This window comes from Excalfactoria chinensis, chromosome Z (assembly GCF_039878825.1).
Source record: "Excalfactoria chinensis isolate bCotChi1 chromosome Z, bCotChi1.hap2, whole genome shotgun sequence".
Taxonomy (NCBI): domain Eukaryota; kingdom Metazoa; phylum Chordata; class Aves; order Galliformes; family Phasianidae; genus Excalfactoria; species Excalfactoria chinensis.
This window is the reverse complement of record NC_092857.1, coordinates 24375953-24401120: the sequence shown is the minus strand read 5'-3', so window position 1 is coordinate 24401120 and position 25168 is coordinate 24375953. Positions and strand designations below refer to the sequence as shown.

General features: G+C 43.3%; 1 protein-coding gene across 1 annotated transcript in view; it reads left to right on the top strand.

Annotated features, from left to right (window-relative positions):
• The first annotated feature begins 12821 nt into the window (after nt 1–12821).
• MAP1B (microtubule associated protein 1B) overlaps nt 12822–25168 on the top strand; it is a 64438-nt gene continuing 52091 nt past the window's right edge. The window contains exons 1-2 of the mRNA XM_072359795.1: nt 12822–13014; nt 18142–18243. Of these exons, the coding sequence (XP_072215896.1) occupies nt 12837–13014; nt 18142–18243 (280 nt within the window). The 5' untranslated portion in view covers nt 12822–12836. The remainder of the gene's footprint in view (nt 13015–18141; nt 18244–25168) is intronic.

Here is a 25168-nt window from a genome sequence, read left to right as displayed (position 1 = left end):
GTGCAGTTGAACTGTGAAGTTCTTATTAATATCTCAAAGGCAGCTGAGTCAGATTCACAGAACTCTGCAGGTGCACAAAACACATGGACACAAACCTGCTTCTTCACTGCTCACTGATGCTTCCTTCTCAACTACCGTCCCACAGAGGTTTGGCAGTGTCTGTCCATAATGTATGTAGGGCTTTTCCCCTTGAGCCTCACCTCCCATGTAGAGTTAAGCAAACAGAGAATGCATGAGAAAACTAGGGCTTTGGTAGTGAACTGTACAGTTTGGTATGTTATTAGATCATGAGTTTAACATCAAGTAGGGTGTACAACAAACTGAGGACAATTGCTCTGGCTCTTGGGTTGCACATCTGAACCAGAAGGTGTTGGGACTTAAATTTGATGAAAAGTTATTCTGCATTCCAGTTGCATTGTAGTGTAAAATGAGTGAGGATTTGTATTTCATTTTATTTGGGAATTATCTTGATTTATTATACATTTCTGTGTGAATGGCATACCTCTTATCAATCAATTAGTTAGAACTATGTTAATTTAAACCTGAATAACAAATTTACAAGACTCCAGGGACACAAAAGATTGGAGAATAGAATGCAGGGAGACAACTGTGTTGGCACTGAGACACGCTATATATTTTGCTTTCCTTTGAGGTGTCTAGAATAAAATTCCTTGTCTATAGAAAGCTGATATGGAAATTCCATGTCAAAATTAGATTTTGCTTTAAGTACAGATAAGGGTTTCTAGTTTCAGGAGCCTTTTGAAATTTATGTTCTCATGCCTACAAAGTCAGATGACAAATTGATTTGCATCAGTTTGGGACAACACTTTAAGAAAACATTGTCCATTTTACACTGATATGAAAATGCAGTAATGCCTCTTGACCAGGCAGGTCAGCGCCATCGGGCACTGGGGTCTCCAAACTTTACAATGAGCATGTGAAACAGGGTATTTGTGTCTCAGAACACAGCAGGACTCTCAGGAAAGAAAGAATGAAGCAAAATGATGCCATGGAGGTGAAAGACCTTCCTGTCTATTCTTGGGAATTTGTTCAAAGCTGATTTCTTGAACAGCTGATCCTAAGGGTTTGGCCTGACCTCCCATGAAGCACAGCAAATAGGTGGTGAAAAGCAAGGTAAGGAGCCAAGGCAAAGCCTTGCTGGATAGAAAGTGACAAATTTGCAAGCTGTTTCAGGAATTAGACAGCTTGTCTGGAGGAGCTGCCCTTCTCTTACGTCCTGCTCCGTTCCTATCACCAGGTTGATCAATACATTGTTTTAAAGAACCGACCATATTCACCATCCGCCACAGGCTCACAAAGGGACTAACGTCAATACTGTACCCAGTCAGGCCTCTTGGGTAAGAATGATCAGTGCTCTCGATTAGCACTTAGAATAAAAATGGGAAAACAGCCTGATGGGTTTTCTGAAGGGATAAAATTGTAGACAGGAAAAGAAGCTGAGTTGCAGCTATTTGCCTCACCGCAAACACTGTTAATTTATAAAGTATCTCCTCTTCAATTTTAGTTGGAATATTTTTAAAGAAAATAAACATCAATTGTAATTGCTAGTAATTTGTAGCTGGCCTGTAGAATTTTGGGTTAGTGCATTTATCCTACTTGCATTCTGAAAAAGCAGTACAAAATGATGCTCTAGAGGCAACACTCAAGGCAAAACTGCTTGTAGGCCCTTGACATATTTAAGAACAAGAAAATCATTTTTCCCCCCAAACACCATATTGGACAGTACTTGTAAGCATCTGAATAATGGCATGTATTAATGATTTTGTACAGTGACTCACTGGTTTATTGTGCAGATCCAGAGAGAGCTGAATGATTAGTAAAGTCCCACCAAGCTTTTCTTTTTGAGAAAGTAAGAACATGTGGCACAACTCATGAGCCAAGACGAGGATTTTAGAAATCCAGCACAAATGCATACTGCTTAATACATATCTACAGACATTTTCACCTGTCACCTCAGTTGGAAGTCTTTTTTTCATCTTCCATTACTATCAACACACTGGAAGGTAGGGAAACGCTTGTACTAATTCAAACATTGCTTGTACATTTGGGGTACCTTCCATTATTTCATTACATTCAGGTTTTGATAGCAGTGAAACTTACTTGATAGAAAACAAACCTTTCATAAAATGATCTGCATTGCAAAATGGTTGTGACTCGTGTGTGCTGCTAGAGAAGCAGGTGGTACACACTGAAAACAAATGCAAATCAATATTATAAGATGAGGTTATGGGTCAATGTCTACCAATATGACATGGAGGCTAAGGAAAAAAAAAGGCAAAGTAAATGAGCTCTCTTTCATCTAAAGTATACATCAATGTTTGTTTGTTTGTTTTCCCTCTGGGGATCCTGGTAGTCAATGAATGTTCCAAGAAGCAAAATCAGGTGGTTTATCTCCAGTTGTATCTTTAGCTATCATTTTGTTATGACATTCAAGATTAGATGAAGTGCAGCAATGAGTCTACTGAACAAGCAACAGCATGTTCATTCGCATCAGTAGAATTTCATATTCCACCTGTACATGCCAACAGCAGAGGACATGGTATCTTCTAAGAACCAATATGTCATTGTGAGTTGCCATCAGCTGAGTATCCAGAGCTACTTCAGCTGTCATTCAAAACTCTGTTACTTTCCATACACAATACAAAGCATCACAATTTTAAGCTCTAGTTACCACAGGGATTTTTTTAGGCATTTAGATTTGTGGCCCGAATTGAAAGGTTTGTTTGCATGGAGGAAATGCATGAAGGAAAAGAAGCACGGCCACTTTGAATGCATGGAGGAAAAGAAGCACTGCCACTGGATACTACTCACAGTTCTGAACATCCTCTCATGCTGCCTTGATGACACATAGAACATTTCCTTCACAACCTGGGACACCCACGTTTGTCATCTTTCTTAGAGAACTGGGAGTTCCCAGTACTCATGGAGCATTTTCCAAACATAGCTTGAGATTGCTGTTATTGGGAAATGCTAACATAATCATTACCCAATGCATGTATATGTAGCATAAGTGGTAATGCAGAAAGACAGACTGTTACATCATTATGGCTGCTATAAAGACAAGAGATATAATTATAGTGGTCTCAACTACAGAAGTGATGAAGTTGCAAAACAACCAGGCTTCAATTCTCTTCCCATTAAAATGTGAGATATTTTTGCAGTGAGTTCATTTTGCCCCAGGTTTGACACAGTGTGAGATAAGGCCAGAAGAGATGCACAAGCAAATCTGAAAAGCAAGGCAGTAATTGATTAAACTGGACGTAAGAGGAAAAGGACCAAGTGTCCATGTTAAGGATATTCCAATTTCTGCAAATCTAACCCTCTAGAACAGGGTAAGCCAATTGCCTGAAAATATGTAAAGTATTTCAAGAAGGAAGACTAAAAGGACCACTTACATATTACTACAACTCCTGTGAAATGTAGAATATGCGTTTAAATCATGAGGCTCATGCGTACCTTTTACCATTGGCACAGCCAATGCTTACCCACGGATGCTCATGCCCATCATCCAGACTTGAAGTACTTTCTTTCAGTCTCGGCACCCACAGCTGCATTTCAGGGCTTTGCTTGGGGACTAATTGCTATGCCTTGGGCCATGTGTTTATACCTGTCAGTCATTAAACCAGAAGCAGTGCTCAGCCCTGATCATTAGTACTTGATTCAATATCAGTCCAGTTACAAAGCAGATGAGCTTTTACTGAGATGGTTAGGATGTGAAAACTGCATAGCTGTGAGCAAATCAGATAATTCCCAACCACTATCCAGGTTATGTATAAAAATAATTCTTCCAGGTGGTTTAAAGCAATTGGCTGTGTGCCTAACAACTCACCTAAGCATTCTGGGATTGCATAATGAAATACTACTTGCCGTGCCTTATTGCTTAATTACTGCTATCAGCTTCCAGAATTTCAGAAAACTAAATGCACTGCACAATGAGGATAAGCCAGAGGCATTGTGTCATGGGTACAAAAAGAATTGTAGTACTGTATTGTACTGAATATACTATTACCCAACATAGTAAACTTTTCAATCTCTTCTATTTTGACTAGAACTAAAATGTGTTTATAGCAGGCTTTTTTTTTTTTTTTTTTCCAGTGTGCCTGGATTTTAAATTCTCAGAGATATAATGAACTCCCTTTGTTAATACTACCACAAAAAGCAAAAGTGCATCTGAAGAGAAGATGAGCAAACTCCTCAGGCTGAGACAGCAAAAGAGAAAGCAAAAAGAGAACAATCATGCTACGAAATCTCATCTTCACTCTTTTGCAAAGTGACAATATCTCCCCGTTTTAAAATAGGTGTTGCAGCATCACAGAATCATAGAATGGTTTGGGTTGGAGGGAACGTTAAAAATCATCCAGTTCCAACCCTCTATGATGAGCAGGGCTGCCACCCACTAGCTCAGGCTGCCCAAGGCCCCATCCAACCTAGCCTTGAATGCCTCCAGGGTTGGGGCATCCACAACCTCTCTGGGCAGTTCATTCCAGGGCCTCATCACCCTCTGAGTGAAAAATTTATTTCCAACATCTAACTGAAATCTCCCATCCTTTATTTTAAAGCCATTCCCTTTGTCCCATCAATATCAATAGAGTAAAAATTGGAGGAAAAAACACCCTTGGAAGTGAAATATGCAGGGAGGAAAATGATCATAAGATACCAAATGTAAACACAAAAATAGAGAAGAAATGCCTTTGGTTTTGCTGTTCTCTCAGAATTGAGTATCTTCCGGCAGAATGTAACTAAATGTGGCCTGAAGTTTGAAAACTGATTGATCTCTGCTACATCTGCCTTTATTCTTATGTATTTCAAGTAGCCTTCCAAAGCTGAGCAAGTATTTCTATCTGCAGCTTATAAATGAGAGAACAGGAGACTAACGAAGGTCAAAGATGTAATTTACAATAAATGCATTACGTGACAAATATAAAATATATTGTTTCACTTGGCAGAGTGGCTCCTCACATTCATTCATAACTACCTAAGCTTACTTTCCTCGCTAAAATAAGATTTTAATAATTTTTACTGCTATTAGCAGTGGAGAACAAATTCAGCTCTTGGAAGATGAGCTGGATTTTATTCGGTTTATTTACCATCAGAAGAAATGTTAATTAAATCCTCAGTGCAAAATATCACTGTAGTTGCATCAACCCAAAATAACTCAGCTTGACTTTCAGTGTTTATTAGATTCTAGAGTGTGTGTTCCTTCTCAGGCACAGGGAAAAACTCAAACAAAAAAACAATACAAATGCAACCAAGCCCTAAAAAAAGCTTTTAAATGGAAATCTGTCTTGGAAATCACTGGAAAACAACCCTTAGGAAAGCTTTAGTGGCTACTTCAAATCAGACAGCAAGGCAGTGCCAGGCTGGAGACACATTGGATGCCTCAGATTAGTTCCCCTATACTTGTTGCTGGTGCCATTTATAGTTTGTAAACAGCCATCAGTGGCACAGTGGAGAGGTAAGGGAGTCAGGCAAGCAGCGTTGGGAAATGTTTCCCCCCAAAAAGAGCAGTTCAAAGAGATCAAAACACACTCAGTTTGGAAAATGCTTACTCACAAGAGCATCCCATTAGCATTCGGACCTGGAGCCAGAGCACATTGGCACTGCTTGAAAAGCAGCTGACAAGCAGCATGCTGTATAGCAACCCCACAGCATGATGCTGTGCTCCTGCTTTGGATAAACAGCCATGCTAAAGGCAGAAGGGTTTGCTACTATGGGCTGGAGGTCCATAGGAATCTGCAGGTGCCTTTTTAGGAGTTATGGAAGGCAAATCAGGAAATCCAGTCTGTTGTCAAAGATCTAAATTCTCTGCAGTAAGCAGCATCTCCAAGGAACAGTCCGCACACATGATAAAGGCTGGAACTGGATTAAAATCATAGGGATGTAAAAACAGGTGCCACAGGGATCCTGACAGCAGATCTCAGGGTGCTGCTGCTGTGGTTTCGTGGGAAAGGCAGAGGGTCACAACTGCGAGTTGTTGTTCTTCCATCCTATGGGGAGAGGTGACTGCTTTGGCCTACACTGGCCTTGGCATATCTCTGTGCAACTCCTTGGGCTTTGCAAGGCTGAGGCAGAAGGGAAATAATGCTACAATCAACACCCTCTCCCTTGTTTTTTCCCAAATTATGAATTGCAATCTCACTGACCTTCTGGAGAAGAGAAGCCGTTGACTAAACTCTGCAAAATGATCCTTGTGAAGCCAATTCCAGCCACCTGCAAAACACAGATGGCCAGGAGAAACTTACCAAATTGAAGAGCAAATACAACAGAAAGAAAGGAAATACCAGAGGAAAAAACATTTCTATATCATCTTCATATCACTACTCTCTCAGTAGTGCGTGGAACAGACAAACCATGAAGAGACATCAAAAACAAGACAAAAAGATGCTGAAAAATTGAGTGATAACTGTCTTGCAGTTAAGCCAAAACAGAAAGGGCAAGAAGATAGAAAGGAAGCAGATGGTCAGTCTTGCAGGTGGTATGAATAAACAACTCTGGTGTTTTGCTTTCAGGTAGGTAAAATGAAGCAAACTATTCGTTTTGATTGCCCTGTAGCCATGTCAAATTTCTATTGAAAATGAACACGTTTTGCTGTAAGTGCAATAGTTTAAGATTATTAGGAGAGTACAACTACAGGGAACTTTAATAGTAGGGCTGCTCTGAAAGTAATGCTTCATGTTTTATTATGTTGGCCCACGACAACAGAGGTGAATGTTGGTGATATGGCAATAGAAGTTAACCTATGTAGAAAGACTAAAGCCTACTTAGGCAGAGCCACAACTTATTCTCATAGGAATAGGCTTCATTTCATTGCAACTTACTACATAGCTTTAGGTAAAATCCAGAATGAACAGCCACAAGAAAACCCTTTTAGGAATGGGGTCTGCATGGATTTTAAGTCCTAACCAGCATGCAGAATAGTGCAGTGCCCTGGTTACAGCTGCAAATTACATGAAATTGCTGTGGCTTTGAAGTGCTGGCAGTGCAGGACTGTGATCTGCTGGGCCTGTGCAGTGTGCTGATGAAGTAATGCTCACCTAGAATTCTTGCTTTCTGTACCTTTTTATACAGTGCGAACATGGCATTTCTACTTTGCCATGCTCAAAAGAACATGCAGATTGTTACCTTTCTGCCCATGCCTGCAGTGCCTAACAAGTCTGACCCTGAAGAATACTCACAACCCACCAAAAGGCTCCTGAAGGGTTGCAGCATAGGCAGGGAGTTACAGTATTGCATGCATGCAGACAGCACGGTGCCCAGCAGCAACTCATGGGAGCCCTCAGCTTCCAGCTGGTCCCAAAGTTGAGCAGATGACAGTGCAAATGTTGTCATTCAGAACCTGAGCCTTGGTTTTCTCCTCCCTCCCTAATCAAGAATGAGCTCTGAAGCATGCTTGGAAGGAAGCATATGTTGGGTCTCTAGGCTGTAGTGCTCCTCAGGTTGGTATCATTAGGAGAAATAGCACTTTGCCCTTAGAAGGCAAAGGATGTCCTTCAACAAGTACTAAAAAAACCCAGCAGAACTCACTCCTGTAAATCCAAGCCACATCCTGTACCAAGAGATCATTTTTCTCTCTCTTGTTCTTAAGGGCTTAGAGCTGCTTAAATAGAACTAAAAATCTACTGCATGATGCAGATTTATGTTCTCTTGCCATTAGTTTTGTTGGTGATATTTTAATTATATATCCAGCTTTTTAGTACAATGGATATCATCCCTTTTAATGTTCTTATTATCAACTATTACTGAATTTTAAGTGTCATCCCTACTAGTAAACAGGGCCTAGTTACTTAAGATTGTCTTATTTCCCCTCACTGCAGAAGAAATGTTTTTTTCCATACAAATCTATGAGTTTTTTTGTAATGTATGAAGATAATTTTATTCAAAATAATTATTTTCTGATTTGTTCTTTTTAACAGTCAAGAAGAAATTCCTTTTCCCATTAAAGTGAAATAAAGTAAATTTCCATTTCCCTCCTTTCCTTACTTTTATCCTTTTCCACAGAACAAATAGGGGAAAATTACTCTGAGCATACATACATACATACATATATATATATATGTATTGCAGTTGGAATCTACAGCAAAATGTTACTTGGTGTTATTTTTCTCTCACTTCAAGAGAGAGAGTCGAAAGTGAGAGAAAACGTTATTTTTAAAAGCAGTAGTGTTGCTTTCCTCACTTTTTTTCTTCTTCTGCAATGTTTTTTTTTTTCTTCTTCTTCCTTCACTTTTTTTCTTCAGAGAAAGTGGGAGGAAGGGGTAACAGCAGAAATACCATCTGAAATGGGTATTTCACCACAAGCATATGAAAACTTCTTGCTTTTGCTGTGTAGGAAATACTAATTAAAATGGAAGAATATATTTTAAACTTCTTGAAATGAATGTCAGCCAAGTAGTTTTTATTTACAATGTTGTTAAGCACAAGGCTCACCATACTAAGAAGTCAGTGTCTCCTCTTAATATGTCTTTCCCATGGTTGGAGTCTTTCAATGCTCTCCCAGCTCTCTCTGCTGCCACTGCCCCTAACTCTTTCTGTTTCTGACTGACAGACAGGGGAAGCAAGAGCTGCACACCTGCTTCCTGCAGTGTGCTCTGCTGGACAGGGGTCAGTGCCACTCAGGCCATCCCTATGGGCTATGGGGAGGGAATATCACTCCAAGGAGGCTGAGACATGAGGGCTGGGCTGAGTGGGCACAATGCACCACACTCACTAGTATGGGGGAATGAGGGCTGCAGAGTCTCACATAGGGGAGCACTGGCAGTAGGTAACCTGGGGAAGGCATTGGGCACCCTGCAGTGTTACTGCTGGGGCAGGGGTTGGGCCAGAGGGACATGGGTCCCTCCCAGCCTCAGACAGTCTATGGTTCTGTTGTCTCTGCTGTAAGCTGGCAAAACTTGATTTCCAAAATAAACAGCATTTCCTCTTCTTAAGAAAAACCATCCACTTCACGAACCCATTTCATGACATGTTCTGCATCCTCCAGCTTAATGTTTTACTCAGTGAAAACAGAGACTGAACTTCTCTGTTAAGTCCTTAACTTGGTCTGAAGCAGCTTACATGGATATGTATTTATCTTCTGGTGGTGGTGACATCTGGTCTTGGTCAAAGGGACAGCCTGAGGGGTCGGACATCACTGAGTTCTCATTTAAAGCCCAAAGATGCAGCTTGAAGAAAACCTGAATGTTAGTGGGTAAAAAACGATGAGCACCACCAAGAAGAGTCTGCTAGTTTTAGACTTAAAGTGCTTTATTTAAAACTATCTGTTTACTTTAGAAAACACAATATCCACAAGAAAAATACAGTGTTTTGTGCAGTGTTTGACTATATCCAGTTGTGGGATAACAATCTGGTATTAAATGTCCTGGAGAAACAAAACCAAACCAAAGCAAACAAGAAGACAGAGAACACTGGATCTCAGTCATTGTCCCTTTAAAACAGAAAGACATTCTCCATAGTTCTCCTTCCACCACTGAAGTGGCATACTTACATGATTTAGCTGCAGCCAGAAAGCTGACATCACTTCAAACACGGAAGGTCACATGACACTGAGTCAGCTTTACACAGCACATCTCCACAATTCACCCAGCATCAGATCTGTTGATGTGCTCCATACTGCAAAATACAAATGGGTTTCCGGATAGATAAAGACAAACAGACATGGGAGTGGCCAGCAGGGCAAGTAGCAGTGTGCCCACTGGCCATGGAGCTGGGAGCCTGCAGCTTTCTCAGAGGTATACTCATAGGGTTATAGCATGTCCTCTTGTCTGACTTCCATCTCAGATGGAGTGGTATGAGCTGGTAAAAACATGAGGACAGAGGTTTACATTCCTTGTAGCACAAGGCCATTTTCTCCCAAAAGCAGCCCCTGGTGTTAAGAGTTTAGTACGTGAAACATCCCCATCACCAGAGGGGCTGTCTGTAACTCTTCACCTGTTGTCACACAACGTGCTTACTGCACGTTCTTTACAGCATAATATTCTCATAGAACAGAGGACTACCTCAGCAGGCTACTTCAGGTATAACTGTATCACCTACCCATATGTCAGCATTTTCTTATTTGATTCAATACAATTGAGCCTTTTTACTACGTGTTTCTACATGTATTTTTCACACACAGAATCACGGAATGGCCTAGGTTGGAAAGGACTGTAATGATCATCTAGTTTCAACCCCTCCACCATATGCAGGGCTGCCAACCACCAGACCAGGCTGCCCACAGCCACATCCAGCCTGGCCTTGAATGCCTCCAGGGATGGGGCATCCACAACCTCCCTGGGCAACCTGTTCCAGTGCATCACCACCCTCTGGGTGAAAAATGTCCTCCTAATCTCTAACCTAAACCTACCGTGTCTTAGTTTAAAACCATTCCCCTTTGTTCTATCAATATCCACCCTTGTAAAAAGGCAACCCCCCTCCTGTTTAAATGCTCCTTTCAAGCACTGGAAGACCACAATGAGGTCTTCCTGGAGCCTTCTCTTCCCCAAGCTAAACAAGCCCAGTCCCCCAACCTTTCCTCATAGGAGAGGTGCTCCAGCCCTCTGATCATCTTAGTGGCCCTCCTCTGAACCCACTCCAAGAGCTCCACATCCTTCCTGTATTGGCGGCCCCAGGCCTGGATGCAGTACTGCAGATGGGGCCTCACAAGAGCTGAGTGGAGAGGTACAATCACCTCCCTCTCCTTGCTGGCCACCCCTTTTTTAATGCAGCCCAAAACACAGTTGGCCTTCTGGGCTGCAAGCACACACTGCCAACTCATATCCAGCTTCTTGCCCACCAGGACCCCCAAGTCCTTCTCCACAGGGCTGATCTCAAGGAGATCTTCCCCCCGTTTGTATAAATACCTGGGACTGCCCCAGATGTGTGATCCCCAAATTCCACGTACGTGTGTCTTCACTTTTTCTTAAAAAAATAATGGAAGTGCTAAAAAGCAAATGTAATGCATTTTGCATACTGGCTTGCATTTCCAAGAATAATACCTGCTGTGTTTTATGGTCATTGTTTTACCATTATGTCTGAGGATGACTACCTACATTTTGCAAGCAGTGCACAGATCCCTGAAGATTTTTCCACATATCATAGATCAGATGCTCATGCCGGTGACTGGCACAGAGGCGTGCCCCAAAGCCATGCACAGCACTGGAAGAAGCAAGTAGCTGGCACCAGTGGGCACCATGTAGCAAAATGCTGGGGATACCTGTATTCAGATACCTGTATGCAGATACCTGTATGCCCGTGTACTCTCTCTAATGGGAGCTGCCAGACTCAACAGGAAAGCACCATAGAACAGGGGTATACATGAAGACAGTGCCAGCCTTAGGAGAAATTCTACTAGTCTCTGGGCACCTGCATGCCTTCATTTGTTCTATGAGAAGTGTCAGCCCTAAATCATGAGGAGTGCTGCTCTTGCCACTGTAAAAGGGCCTGCAGCCTTCAGTGTATGGCAGGGCAGCAAAAGCCTCCCCGGGATGCAACCTCCAACCACATAATGCTGTACTAACCAAGGAGCTCAGTGCTGAATGCAAGCAGAAGAATTACTCATTCTAAAGCTTCTAGGTGCAGTGGGCAGAGATGATGCTATGGATCAGCACCTGGAGCAACAGTTTCAGTCCAAGATGTGGGCAGAGACGTTCTGGGATTGTCAATTAAATGACAAGTGCATGTCAATTAGAATGACTGCACTGTACCCCAAAGCAAAGTGCTTACTCTAAGAAAGCAGACCTGGGGTATCACTTCCTCCAGGCAAGGACTGTGTGTAACCAGGGCACACCAGGCCACAGGAGCAGTGAGTGCTGCAAGGACCTGCATGTTGACATCTCCCCAGCCAGCAATCAGAACTTGTCTTGTAAACCAGGCTATCAACATTTGTATCTTCTCCCAGGTCCCGCATCACTTCAGCCACACAAATGACGCTTAGTGTAAACCACTGCCTGGCTTCTGTAAAGTGTGAAGAACATCTCCAGGAGGCTGGTTTATCCCAGAGTGCTCCACCCAGTTTTAGGAGAGGATCAAGCACTGCTAGGTGGTAAATGATTTTACCTTTTAAGGGGGTTTTGGTGAACGTGGGAGAGCAGATGTCTGGCTCTTGCACGGTTTTACTCAGGAACCCGCCCTTTGCTTTTGTGATGGAAGGTGTTTTCCAGCACCACTGGAGCTGCTGGTAAAAAGGATGCACCTGAAGCCCTTTGAAATTGCAAGGCCTTAGCACTATGGTTTCTCAATGCTTGTCCACTGCTGGAAGCACCCTTTCCAGAACCCTTGGGGTGAGTCGCAAATCCATGCACATCGAAGGCATGCAGGAGCCCTACGTTTGAAACATCTTCTTAAGCAAACTATAGGAATACCACTGAGACTGCTAGCCGTAAGGGTTATGGATCTGTGCTGCAGCACCGCAGGGCGATGCAGAAGGCCGGGTCCCGGAGCCGCATCCCGCCCGGCCGGGCACAGCCGGAGCCCCGCAGTGGGCTCGGCCACCGAGGGCCGCGGGCTGCGAGACCGCGGGGCGTTGGGGTCCGCCGGCGACCCTCGGGCGTTGTTCGCACCCCGCGTCCTTCCTGCTTCCGGGGGCCGCCGCGGGGAGGATTTGCTGCAGATGACATCAGCCGTGGATGCTGGAAAAGCGGCGGCGGGGATGCGCCGGCTCCCCCCCTTCCTCCTCCTCCTCCTCCTCCTCGGCAGGTCCCTGCCCTGCCCCGTCTCCGTATAAAAGCGCGGCCGCCTCCCCGCCCGCCCTCACTCCCTGCCGCCTGCGGAGCCGCCGCCGAGCGGCCCTTCCTTCTCCCCTCAGCGCCCCGGAGCCGCGGGGCGGAGCGGGGGGCGCGATGGCCACCGTGGTGGTGGAAGCGGACTCGGAGCCTTCCTGCAGCCTCCCGAACCCTGCCGCTCCCTCGCCCAGCCTGTCGCACCGCTTCCTGGACAGCAAGTTCTACCTGCTGGTGGTCATCGGCGAGCTGGTGACCGAGGAGCACCTGCGCCGGGCCATCGCCAACATCGAACGAGGTGAGGTGGTGGCGGCGGCGGAGCGCGCGGAGCGCACGGTGCGCGGCTCCCCCTGCAAACCCGCACGGCCCCGGCAGCCGCTCGGCGGCCGCTCCCCTGCTGCCCCGCGGCGCCCCGGCGGGGTCTCCGTGCTGCTGCTGCCGCGCCCGCTGCCCCCCTGCGGGGCGGGGGAGCGCCGAGCCCAGCTCCGAGCCCCAGCGCTTTTCTTTCTTTAACTGCGGGTCCCGCCCGGCCCCACCCGCACCCCGGAGCCTCCCGCGTGGTCCCCGCGCCCGCAGCCCCTGCCCCGCGCTCCCGCCCCGCGCCATTGTCGGGGCTGCGGCGGACGCCCAGCCTGTCTGCCCGGAGACACCGGCGGGTGGGCGTGGCGCAGACCGCACTGCGGTCCCTATGGCAGCCCGGAGCGGACAAAGGGCGCCTGCTCCGGCGCCGCCGGGAAAGGGGCTGGGTGGGGGCTGCAGCCGATCCCCATCCCCGTCCCCATCCCCGTCCCCGTCCCCATCGCCGTCTCCGTCGCAGCGCCGCAGACCCCGGCGACGATGGGGCGTTTTCCCAGCGACCGCAGGGCTGCGGCTCCATCCCTGCGCATTGTGCCCAAGTTTCGGTAGCGCGATGCAGAATCCTTCGGGACCCGAGCATGACACACGCCCACCCCTGTGTTGAAAGAAATAAAAAAGGATGCTGGTAACGAGGCTGCAGTCTGAGTGCCCAGCCCCGTTATTGTCCAGCCCGGGCTGCTGCGGCTCGCTGCTCGTTTGCCCTTTCCCTAAGGTGGCTTTGGGTGATGGTACCACATGTGAAATGTCCGAGTTCCGTAAGTTCTTGATGCGGTTTCTAATAAAGGAGATTGCGGTGTGCATGGAGAGGTGAAAAGCCCTGTTGCCTTAACAGTGGTATGAAGCACAAAGGAAAAGATTGGCGGACCTCATAGTTTGCTAAACTAGCCTAAGATGTGATTTTTTCTAAGTGCATACCTTGTACTGGGCTGATGAAAGTGCAAAAATCAGAAATACGCTATTGTTAGAAAGGAGAGAGGGAGCCTGCAAGGGATTTGGTGTCAGCCTTGCATGTAGGTGTGGTTCAGCACTCCAGCTAGGACTTCGCTTGTCTCTATTGTTGTGTTCTCAACCCTTGCTGCTGCAGTTGGTGATTTCTCATGGTTCTTTTTTGTGGCTGTTCACAGCAAAGATCTGCCTCATTCCAGCTTACCAGCTTCACCATGACCCGTTGATCTTTATCGCAACCATTGTCTCCTAGGGAGAACTACTGATGCAGATGCTTTGTCATTCAGAGCCTCTTCAGCACTGCGCTTCTCTCGTTTTAACTAATTGTTGATTGTGTTGGAAGTGAATTGGCTGAATTTCAATTAAATTGATGCAATTTATAGAGCAAATGGAAAAAAACTTCTGTAAAGACATCTGATGTCATCCTTCCTCAGAAGAAATGTTCTTCAGTCGCTTCTTGAAGCTTCTATTGTGAAGCTGCTGCTGCATAGCTCCGTTGCTGCTACCTCCAGCCAATAAGCTTAACACCTGCTTACAGTTTTAGATATTCAAGGGAAACACTTTGGTGTTTTTATTCATCATTTTGGATGGAAAGTCACCTCACTCTACCTGATGTCAGATGATCTGACAGAGATCTTGCCTGCTAGGAAAAAAGTCAGATTTCGGGGTGCATTGTTCTGGATCAGTACACTCTGAGTCTGTAGCTCTGTCTATTTGAGGGCTTGACTAATCTTTCCCTTTGGAGAGTGCAGTGTAGTTGGGAAAAACTGGATTCTTTCGATCTTTGTCCTCAGTAGAGCCTTATGTGGTTTTAGGGTTCTTGATAACTCTGCCTCAAGGTCTTCTCTGGTGCATGTCTTAAGTACCACCAGAGAAAAGTGTGGATTCATGCACTGAGCTGCAGAGCAATATGCCAGCAAAAAACATCTCCTGATAGGACATCAGTGGCGTGATGCTACGTAACCTGGTGGAATGCAGAGTCATTTCTTAATATATCATGAAGTGGGAATTGCTTGGCAAGCTGCATTTTCAGTAATTACATTTGGGATGTCATTCTGCTGAGGGGGCAGTCCTCCAACCCACCATCCAGTAGAGAAAAAGAGGGGAGTAAGGAGAAAGCTTCAGGATCTTTCCACCGATTTGGCAGATGCTGCTGGGTGTGCCCTGTCTGCTGTCTGATTAGCCCTGTGTCTAGTGGCGCTGTGCTCCAGAGACTGCAGAAAGGAGGAAATAGCTACAGCTCAGTCATCCTCACAGTAGTTTCTTCCATCCTGATAACAATACACATCATTGGATTGACCTTGGATTTTTGTTCCAGATTTACTTCCATTGCATCCAAACCTGATTGGGTTGTATAATGTACTTGATACATTTATACTACATTTTAAGGTGGTTGTATAGGTTTTGCATCCAAAATGCTGAATCATGCATCTGCAAATCTGGCCTATTTTACCCAAATCTCATCCTCAGCCTCTGTGTGGATAGCATGCCTAGGCTATTCTTTTTAGTTGTTTTGCCCTAAGTACTGCATTTTGGATACTGATGGGCTCAGTGGTAAGACTATGCCTAATCAGAATCATAACCCACTGCTAATCTGGATTCACAACAAAAATGGTTTGGGATGGTGGGCAGGCTCTGTCATTAACAGCAGTGCTGAATCATAGTCCATATTGCTTAACTGACCTCCAGAAAGCTTTGCAGCCTTCCCACGCAGGCTTGCTGTTGGAGGCCAGTGAGCTGCTGTCTTCTTGCTTCTTCAAGTTCAACACCCAGTGTGCTCCAACTTCATGATCAGCATCAGTTCACTACTCATATATTTCATCTGTGCTGTACATGTGTGGCAATATATCATATTTACTTTCTTGCTCTCAAATGTTCCAACACCTGGAAGATATTAAAGCTTGCTGAGCTGTGTCTGCGTGCCAAAACTACGCCCTGAAAATGCACCATATGGCCAAGAGATTTTTGAGAAAGAAAAGAAGGAGACTTGCAGAAGAGTCACCACTTATGCCTCTAAACGATGATGTACAAGTCAGGAAGCGGAGGTGATTGATGATAGTTCCGTTATTTTACTTCAGAGTGGTAGTGAAACATAGATGATACTGTGTTCTCAATTCTCTTTAGAGCTTAATATTCCTTTTACCTAACTGGGAGGATATCCCAGAGACAAACAAGCTTACGCCTTGACTGGACTGCTGACAAGGAACAAGTGCTCAGTGAATTCTCTCTGAAAAAGCTCTTGAAATGCAGATGCCTGTATTTGCATGGAGAACCTCCTCGGAGCTGCAATGGGAGACCAGCAGAGCAGATCTGGTTTCTCTGCTCTTTCTCCTCCTCATCCTTCAGTCCTGCAACATGGGATCTGCCAGAGGGAGCCCTGCTGTTTCTGCTGCCTTAGAAGAAGATAAAGCATAGGAGGCGGTGCTGGCAGGAAAGTTAGCAGCCCAGATCAGGTTACCAGCAGAAGTGCTAGTACTGGTTGCAATATAAGGAGTTGGCCACATGCCTTTTCAATCTTCTCCAGCCCAGAAGTAGGAAGCCTCATAGTGGCTTAATCCAACATCTTCATGCAAAGATGGGGCCAAGCTTCTTGGGAGGGGCCAACAGATGCTTCCTCACTTGCAGTTCCTTTGGCATTAGCTAACTAATTTGTATAAGTCTCAGGACGATCCCTTAGGAAAAAAAAAAAAAGAAAAAAAAAGAAAAAAAATCACAATAATGTTGGTGTTCAGAACTACAACAGTGTCTGGACCTACCTGAAGTGCAACTGTCTGCTCATTGTTTTTTATTGTTTTTTGACAGGAAAACTATGGAAAAGTATTAAAATGTATTCTGTTAATTGGACTTTTTTTTTTTTTTTTTTTTTTTTTTTTTTTTTTTTTTTAAGCTAGTCATTAAAATCATACAGTCGGAAAATAAACTTATCTTTTGGTTGCATTGATTCCTCCTTCCTCCCCCATCAAGTGTCAATCCTGAAAACGTACAATTCCAGAATGTATTTTTATGATCATGTGTCAAGTGTCTCATTTTCTTTGTAGCCGAGGAGAGAACAGAGATGTGATGTTTATCTTTTCTAAAAGAAAAGAGATCAAGCGTAGCATTTCTAAATATCAAAACCAGAGTTTTGATACTTCATAAATAAAAGATCACTTAAATTTTAACTTGCAATATTGGGTGCTTCAAAGCTTTTTGAATAAAGAAGTCACGGAATCATAGAATGACTTAGGTGACAAAGGACCTTAAAGGTCATCTAGTTCGGCTCCTCGGATGTGGGCAGAGTTGTCAACCACCACGTCAGGTTGCCCAGGGTTCCATCAAGCCTGTCCTTGGGCACCTCCAGGGTTGGGACATCCACAGCTACTCTGGGCATCTATACCAGCACCTCACAGCCCTCTGAGGAAAGAATTTCCTCCTAACCTCTAATCTGATTTTCCCCTCTTTTAGTCTACAGCCTTTGTCCTATTACTATATGACTGCATAAAAAGTTGGTCTCCATCCTGTAACTAAGTTCCCCGCTAGTGCTAGAAGGCCACAATGGAGTCTCCCCAGAGTCTTCTCCAAGTCAAACAAGCCTGGCTTCCTCCACCTGTGCTTGTAGGAGAGGTGCTCCACCCCTTCAGTCATCCCTGCAGCCTTCCTCTGAACCCACTCAAGCAACTTCTTGTCTTTGTAATGTTGGCAGCCTTAGTACTTTGTAGTGAAATATTAACTTGCAGCATGCTAGGTAATGCTGTCCTTCTTTCCGGGGGACAAATACAGTATCGCCTGAGTGATTCACATTTTCACTTTTGTAAATCAGTCTTTTGATATTTTTAAGCCAGTTCATGGACATCAGTGACTTCTCACCATGTGGCCACTAGGGCGTGGGACAAACAGTCATTAAGCTGGGGCTTGAAAGAATTGCTGCCATTTAGAAAGGCAGATTTTGTCTTGCAACTGACTGATCCCTGTCCAGAGTGCTTCTTCTGTGCACTCAGCACTTTGCAAAAGATGGCTGTGAGGTGTGAAAGAAAGAGAGACTGATTTTGGAATTCAGAAATATGCAAATACAATGGATGTAAACCAAGAAATTTTCCAGTGCTGATATATCAAGCTAGATGTGTTTCTGTATTTTGAATTTTAGGAATCCGATCATGGGACACAAACCTGGTTGAATGCAACTTGGATCAAGAACTGAAACTTTTTGTGTCTCGTCATTCAGCTCGATTCTCTCCAGAAGTTCGAGGTGAGCTTTTGGGCATGTTTACAAAGTGTTATGTGGCCCATTTTCATTTGTGGATCTTTTCAATGAATACTTTGTTCTTATTTGTTCTTAGTTTGTTTTGTTTTTAATATTGCTAGAAAGTTACATATGCTTTTTTAACCATTACAGCAAAAGGAAAAGTCTGAAACATTAAACTTATCAGACTTTTAGGTTAGCTTGATACATATCAATGTGATTAATTTCAGGGCCCCATTAAAGTCAAATGAATCTCAGTTTTTGACTGAACCATTTGTGTACATTACACTAATCTGTGTAGCTAATCCCAGAGACTGAAGCTGTTACCTATGGTAGGCAAAGCACACACAGAAAAGAACATGAAAGGTTAGCTCTACAGTTTGATCGAGCCAGAAATGGTATCACGGCTGCTATGCAAGTGTGGCTTAAGAGCTTGGTACCTTTTCTTGTAATGAAAAGCTAATGGGTGGAGGGTCTGCCTTTACTCACAAGAACTTTTATAGGCTTTTATGAGGAAACTGGCACTCTGCAGGGCTTTTGAGATTCAGTCAATTATTCTGCCTTTTCTTCAAGCCTGTCCATTCTTTAGGAGATTCACACAGGTTTAAAAGAACAACCAAACTACCAAATGAAACAAACACCCCTTCCCCCCAATAATTTTGTGAAGTGTAAAATTCCATTTTGTTCTGGTACGTGGGAATCCAGTTTGGTAAGTTTTTCATTATCTCTTCTTTTTAACCATCTCCTTACTTTAACACAAGTGCTAACTCTGCATGCGTGAAATTAATCTTGGCTTCCATATATATAAAAATATATACACTTCTCAAAGGATTATAGCTTGCTTTCATCAGTGAAAACACTGTGATCATGAGCACGTTGACAAGTACAACAGAGAAGTGGGAAATGCTCTGAACTCTGGCTTCAGGACCGTGGTGAAAAGGGCTCTGAAATGCTGTGTCATACCACCACTTTGCACGCGTAGTATCTTTTGCTGTTCACTGTTGATGAAGAGATCCTGATAGCTTGCTAGCATGATAGCACCGACCTGATGGTCTTAAATAAAATACCAAAACATCTCCTTTAATGAATTCTTCCTCTTGCAGCATTGCAAATAGCAAAATTTGCCATTATTTCTCCATATCTATTGAGCCAGAGTCAAGACAAGGATGTACCTCTGTAGTTTATCACCTGGTTCAAAAAACAACTGGTAGAGCAATACTCAGAACTGAATTACTCCAATGTATTTAATCTTTATTGCTGTCTCATTAAGATATTAATTCTTGATAGCATTGAATGAATTAAAATAAAGCTAGTTTCACATGGTTAAATACTGTGGTTTCATATAATAAATGAAAGAATGTTATGAAGCTCTTTTCTTTTTTTTCCCAATTCAAATTTGAATTCAATTTCAGCCAGTACTATACAGTCTTCTAGGAATTTTTCTCTAGGAATTATATATTTCATTGTTAGTTTTTTGTGGTTTTTTTTTTTTCTTGTTTGTCTAGACTTGTCTGTTTTGTCTGTCCTTGTGTTGAATTACAGCTTAATTGCATGTGACTGGAATTCATCAACAGCTCTATGACAAGCAGTAATGAATGTGTTTTTCAGCACTGCACAATCTTTAAACAATAAGCTGTCAAAATCTACATTGAAAGAGTATTGAGAGAGCTTTAAACCTGGAAAAAAGAGAACCATCCAGGAATAACACTAACCCTCTTTACCAGTTTCTTCTCTCAGATTGTATGGAAGCCCACTGGCACTTTTTGAGTCCCATGGCACAGATTAGAGGACAAGATTTGAGTCTCTCTCTCAGGCTCTTTGATGTTGAATCTGCCTGAGGCTCCTCTGAGTTCTCACGACGGATAGATAGCAAGGAGGGTGGGATTTTTTTTTGTTGCCTTATGTTGATAAAATTTCAAAGTATTTTCTGTTGCAGTGCCCGGTTGTTCAGTTTTGGTGAGTGCTCAACCTGAGAAACTGGCAACACATACTAAACATGTTTAAAGAGGTTATTGTTGGTTACATATCACACTGAGGTCTCAAACTCTTCTGTGGGCTCTGGGTAACTAGGTGACCTCTTATCCAAGGAAAGTATTCATCCCAGGTGACGGGATGGTGTGTGGCATGTCATATGGGGTGTAATTAAACAGCCCTTTTTTTTCCAGTCTTTTGAGACTGAATTCTTTGTATGACTCAAACATAGGGACAGTTTACTCTTGAGGGGTGGTAGAGTCATTTAGTGAGTCTGCACAGCTCTTAGTACAGAGAGGTCTGAATACTGACTGAAGCCTGTTTGATTATCATGTTTAATTATGGTAATTGCTGTGCTGGCTCAGTGCATGCTTGTATGCTTCTCAAATCAGCTCAAGGATACACACAGCAGAAATATGAACAGTATGACTTGTTCTCCAAGACAACGCTTGGAGGAAATGGGGCCAACCCTGCCCCTGTACCATATGCCTGCAGTGTTGAAAGAAAGACATGTGAGAGAAGATGTTAGTCAGAACAATAATTCATGTGTTTTCTCTTGAGGAATTTGAGGGGTAACCCTTGTTTGCAGTGAGTAGCCATGTACATATTGATATAGAATCAAGCATAACTGAATCTGAACACTCTTTTTGTGCTCTTACCAAGGGAATGGATTGTCACACTGGTATTCATGTATCCTATATTCAGCTTCTGAACAATTTATGGATGATTTATGATTCCCTGAAAAATTGAATTCAGAGTGGAAATGCTAGTGAGATCTTCTCTGATACCTTGTAAAGCGGCTGAGTTTGCACTCTCCTTAGTAATACCAAATCTGCAGAGATGTTGTCAGGTGCTGGTGGAAAATGAGTAACGACCCTTATTAACTGGTTGCCAAGACAACAAGCAACATGACTTAAAATGGGCGTTTGCCTCTGTTTTCTCTGTCACATACTGGCAATGACTTCCATCTTACGTTAACTTCACAAGGACAAAAAATTCAAACAATGTGTTGCAACATGTACCTGCTGGAAAAGGAACCATGTATCTGGTAAGGAGGCAGAGCAAATGGAGATCGTTCAAACTGCAGCTGTTGCTAACAGTCCTTTCTGGAATAGTGTATGTATGTATGTTCAAGCTGCATAAAGCTGAATATCCTGCTTCACAAAAGGCTGAGTAAGTGGATTTTGCTTAGAGGTAAAACCATTGAGGGCTTTCCACAAGACATCCACACCTGCCATTTTGTGACACTTCTCCTACCTTAGAACTTAACAGTTGCATTGGTGTGTATTCAAGCCCTTGTCTAGTTGCATGGCATGTATGCAAGCCTTTGTCTAGATAACATAGTTTTTATTTAGATAGCTGATCAGTACCTAGCCACCTTTAACCTTGAACTCTGGGAAGAATTATTGCTCAAGCAGTGCCTGTGACTATTTTATACTTCAGACATCTCATGAGGTACAGGCATCTATGGAAAACAGAGTCCAAGCAGCATCAGGTCCACAGGTCATCCAGGCCCCCAATTCAGCAGCTGACTTACCTTCCTAACTATGATTTTCAACAGCCTTCCTGTGGCCATGAAGGAATATGTTTAAGTGCAAAAGGTGTCTGATGTCCCAGCAGCATTTTCCTGCTTCAGCTGTGGCTGAGGGCTTATCTCCTCTGGGCTTCTTGAGGAAGGCCCTTGTTCTCTGAAATTGCCATCAACCTCAAAAGCCTAACACCCTCCATTCTGAAAGTTTCCCTTTCAGAAGTTTCAATTAAGGATTATTAGTGTCCTGTGGTTTTGGATCAGGAAGGTTTTGGTCACTGAAAACCACAGCTCTATTGTTTGCCAAAACAGCCTGTAGTCCCGTTACCAAAGCAGTTAATATATGCATAGTAGATTGTGTGAGCTCATGGAGTTGCTGATAAAATTGTAAATTGCAGTGATTTTGAGCTTTTAAAAAAAATATTATAGGAAATCAAAATTCATCAAGTCAGATAATATAGATTCTTAAGCAAAACCTATCAATTACAGTGAAGCAAACTGAAAAAAAGAGGCAAGATGACAAGGCCAGATCTCTGTCTTGCTTAACTCATCTAAGGTGGAGGGGTAGAGATGATCAGTGTGACTCTTCACCCACTGCTGCTGTGAGGTCTGTTCTGTCAGTGGTACAGTCCTGTGCAGATGAGAGGAAGAGGTGAACTCAGCTGGTGTCTGAGCCTCACTGCTAAGTGCCTGGGAGTTAATTCAGACCAGGAACTTAAGTAGTCTAGTAGGCATATTCATGGGCAGTCTATAAATATGATGCCGCAGCTATTATAGGCTGCGATAGCTAGAATAGCTATCAAGTGGAGTCATTTGAGCTCATTGTATGTTCAGAGAGGTTAATTTTAGCTGGCTACCAGACTTGTTCTGTGTTTTAGAGTATTTATGTCTTGGAAGAAAGAAAATGGAGGTGAAATAGGACTTGAATAGGGAATTGATCTGACTCACACCGCTGCAACAGTGGCAGGTGTCCCCGCAGAGTGTTGCTGCCAGCAACACAGGGGTGCAGGACAACGCTGGGAGCAGGAGCACAGGGGAAACAATGGAGTGACATGAGCTCTTCTGTGTGTGATACTGGAGTTTCTTAACTGAGGAGGGGCTTACAGCAAAACTGTTTCTGTGCTTGGGTATGCTAATTGACAAAGCCTTCCTACTAATCAGAATGTCTGGGATGGGCTAGTAGGTGATTCTGTCTTTTTTATTTTCCCCCTAGTGAACTAATTCTTGCACTTCTACAACAATCATTCTGGCACTGAATTACACTTCTGCTTTTTTTTTTTTTTTTTTTTTTTTTTTTTTTTTTTTTTTTAGGAACAATCTCAAAGAGAATTAGCATGAATTTACATTAGTGCCACAACAGCAGTACCTGCTAATGCTAAGCTGCTAACATGAATCAGCAAACTGAGAGTTTATTTTTAACTGCCTTGTATCACAAGTACTTACAATGAGTTCAGCTGTATTAACCTAGCCCATATTTTGTAGAAATACATTTTTGACCAGTGTGAGGAGGCTAGGAGAGGCACAGGATTATTGGTGAGCAATGTTTGGATTGAAATGCCATTGGGAAATTTGTATTCCCATTCCTCTTTTTTAAGTGTGTAATTCAGCACAACTAGTGGTGTACTCAGGGGTTATTTTGTTACAGGTTATTTAACAGATACCTACAGAATTATACTTTATTTATCCCTTGCAACTCCTCAGTCTTCCTTTGCTACCATTATGTCTGTGCTGGATATCTGAAAGACTTAAACAGTTATGTTTTTTACCCTTGCTAAGTATTATTTACAGATTAACTACTTTTCTTCCCTTCAGTCATGCATTTAAAATAAATGTGTAACCAAAGCATCACTTCATTTTTTTTCATCTGCTTTCTGTCTATCACAGGTAACTTTTTTTGCACAATATCTGTTTCTCTTAATTCTTAATTGTCTATTAGTTTTTCAGAATTGCTTATCAATCACTTGAGAGAACTATGAAATATTTCTAATTGAACTTTATTATGGGGGGGAAATTTTGATCCATACTTCCTGGTATTTTTTTAGGTCAAACAACAGCCAAATTGTGTGTCATAAAAATGGTAAAAAGGCAAATTTTAGCTTTGGCTTATTGTCAGATTAAAGCGGTCCTTTATTTTCAGTGAGTTGCTTACCACTGTGTTCCTCAGTAAGACCAAACCCAGCCTGCATTGCGAAGAAGAGTTTAGAGGCTCCTTGTCTCCATGCTTGGTGGAATGGGGAGCACACTGTCAGTCCCTCTTGCCTATTCTTGCATGAGAAGTACCACAGTGGAGTACTGCATGAAGAGCTCCAGCCCTAACTCACCCTGTAGATACAAAGGCCAAAATCATGGCAAGAGATGCCTTACTGCTGCTCACAAGTCCAGGTGCTCCTCCTGTCTGTAGCTGGTAAGGAGCAGTCCTCAGGACCCCACAGTCCATGTGATTAAGTGGAGATAATATGTGTGTTGGATGGTAAATGTCATAAATAGGAAGGTGGGTACTTCTGTAGCAGACAGACATGTATTTACACCAAACCGTTCTATGTTTCCATCAAAGACATGGTGGGTACAAACGGTTTCTAGAGTCAAGCAGAGAAGTCTGATTTCTGATGTTCTGTGCTTGCAGGCTGTATGTGGGTTCTGTGGGTGCAGTCTAGCCTTGCGTATAAGTAAGGACATGATTCTTCTGATTCCTGGATATCTGTCTGGTTGGAGTATGTCTTTTATAATTCAAATCTAGTTGCTGATATAAGGCATATTAAGTTAAAATAATAAACATAATAACCAAACACTGCTTGTAGAAGTAAATTTATGTGAATTTCAGTATTCTTTTGATGTAGCAACTAAAATGCTTTGGTTGTTGAGAGCTTCTCTGTAATGGTCTGCTGAGTCATTCTCCTGTGTCTGTCAGTCTGTCTTCCCTGTAACTGTAATTGGGAAGCATAGGGTATTATCTAATAACAAAACAAACAAAAATCTAACAAAGCAAAAATCCTTCCAAGAAGGCAAACCATAGTCTTAGTGGTATAATCTCAGGCTTTGTGATCTCTGAGTGACTAATGTGCTATAGAGACTTCCAGCTGGAAGCTAAGTCCCCTCTGGAAGTTGTTCCAATGTTATGACAAAGAAGATTGGTCCCAGCTTTGGCTCCTCTGTCTCGGGGCACAAATAAAGCTCTGCTAGCTCTTATGAGCTGTTTATGGTGGGTTGATCTGGCCAGCAGCCAAGCACCCACAGCTGCTCACTTGCCCTCTCCATCCCTGCCCCTCCCAGGAGAGACCAGAAAGAGCAAAAGCAATAAAATTCATGGATTTGGATAAAGACAGCTTAATAGGTAAAATAAAGGGTGGTGAGGAGAAAAAAAGCAAAGAGAAGGAAGTCACTTGCAGTATCAGATAGGCACACACGCAGGCATATCACATAAGCCAGCAAGTC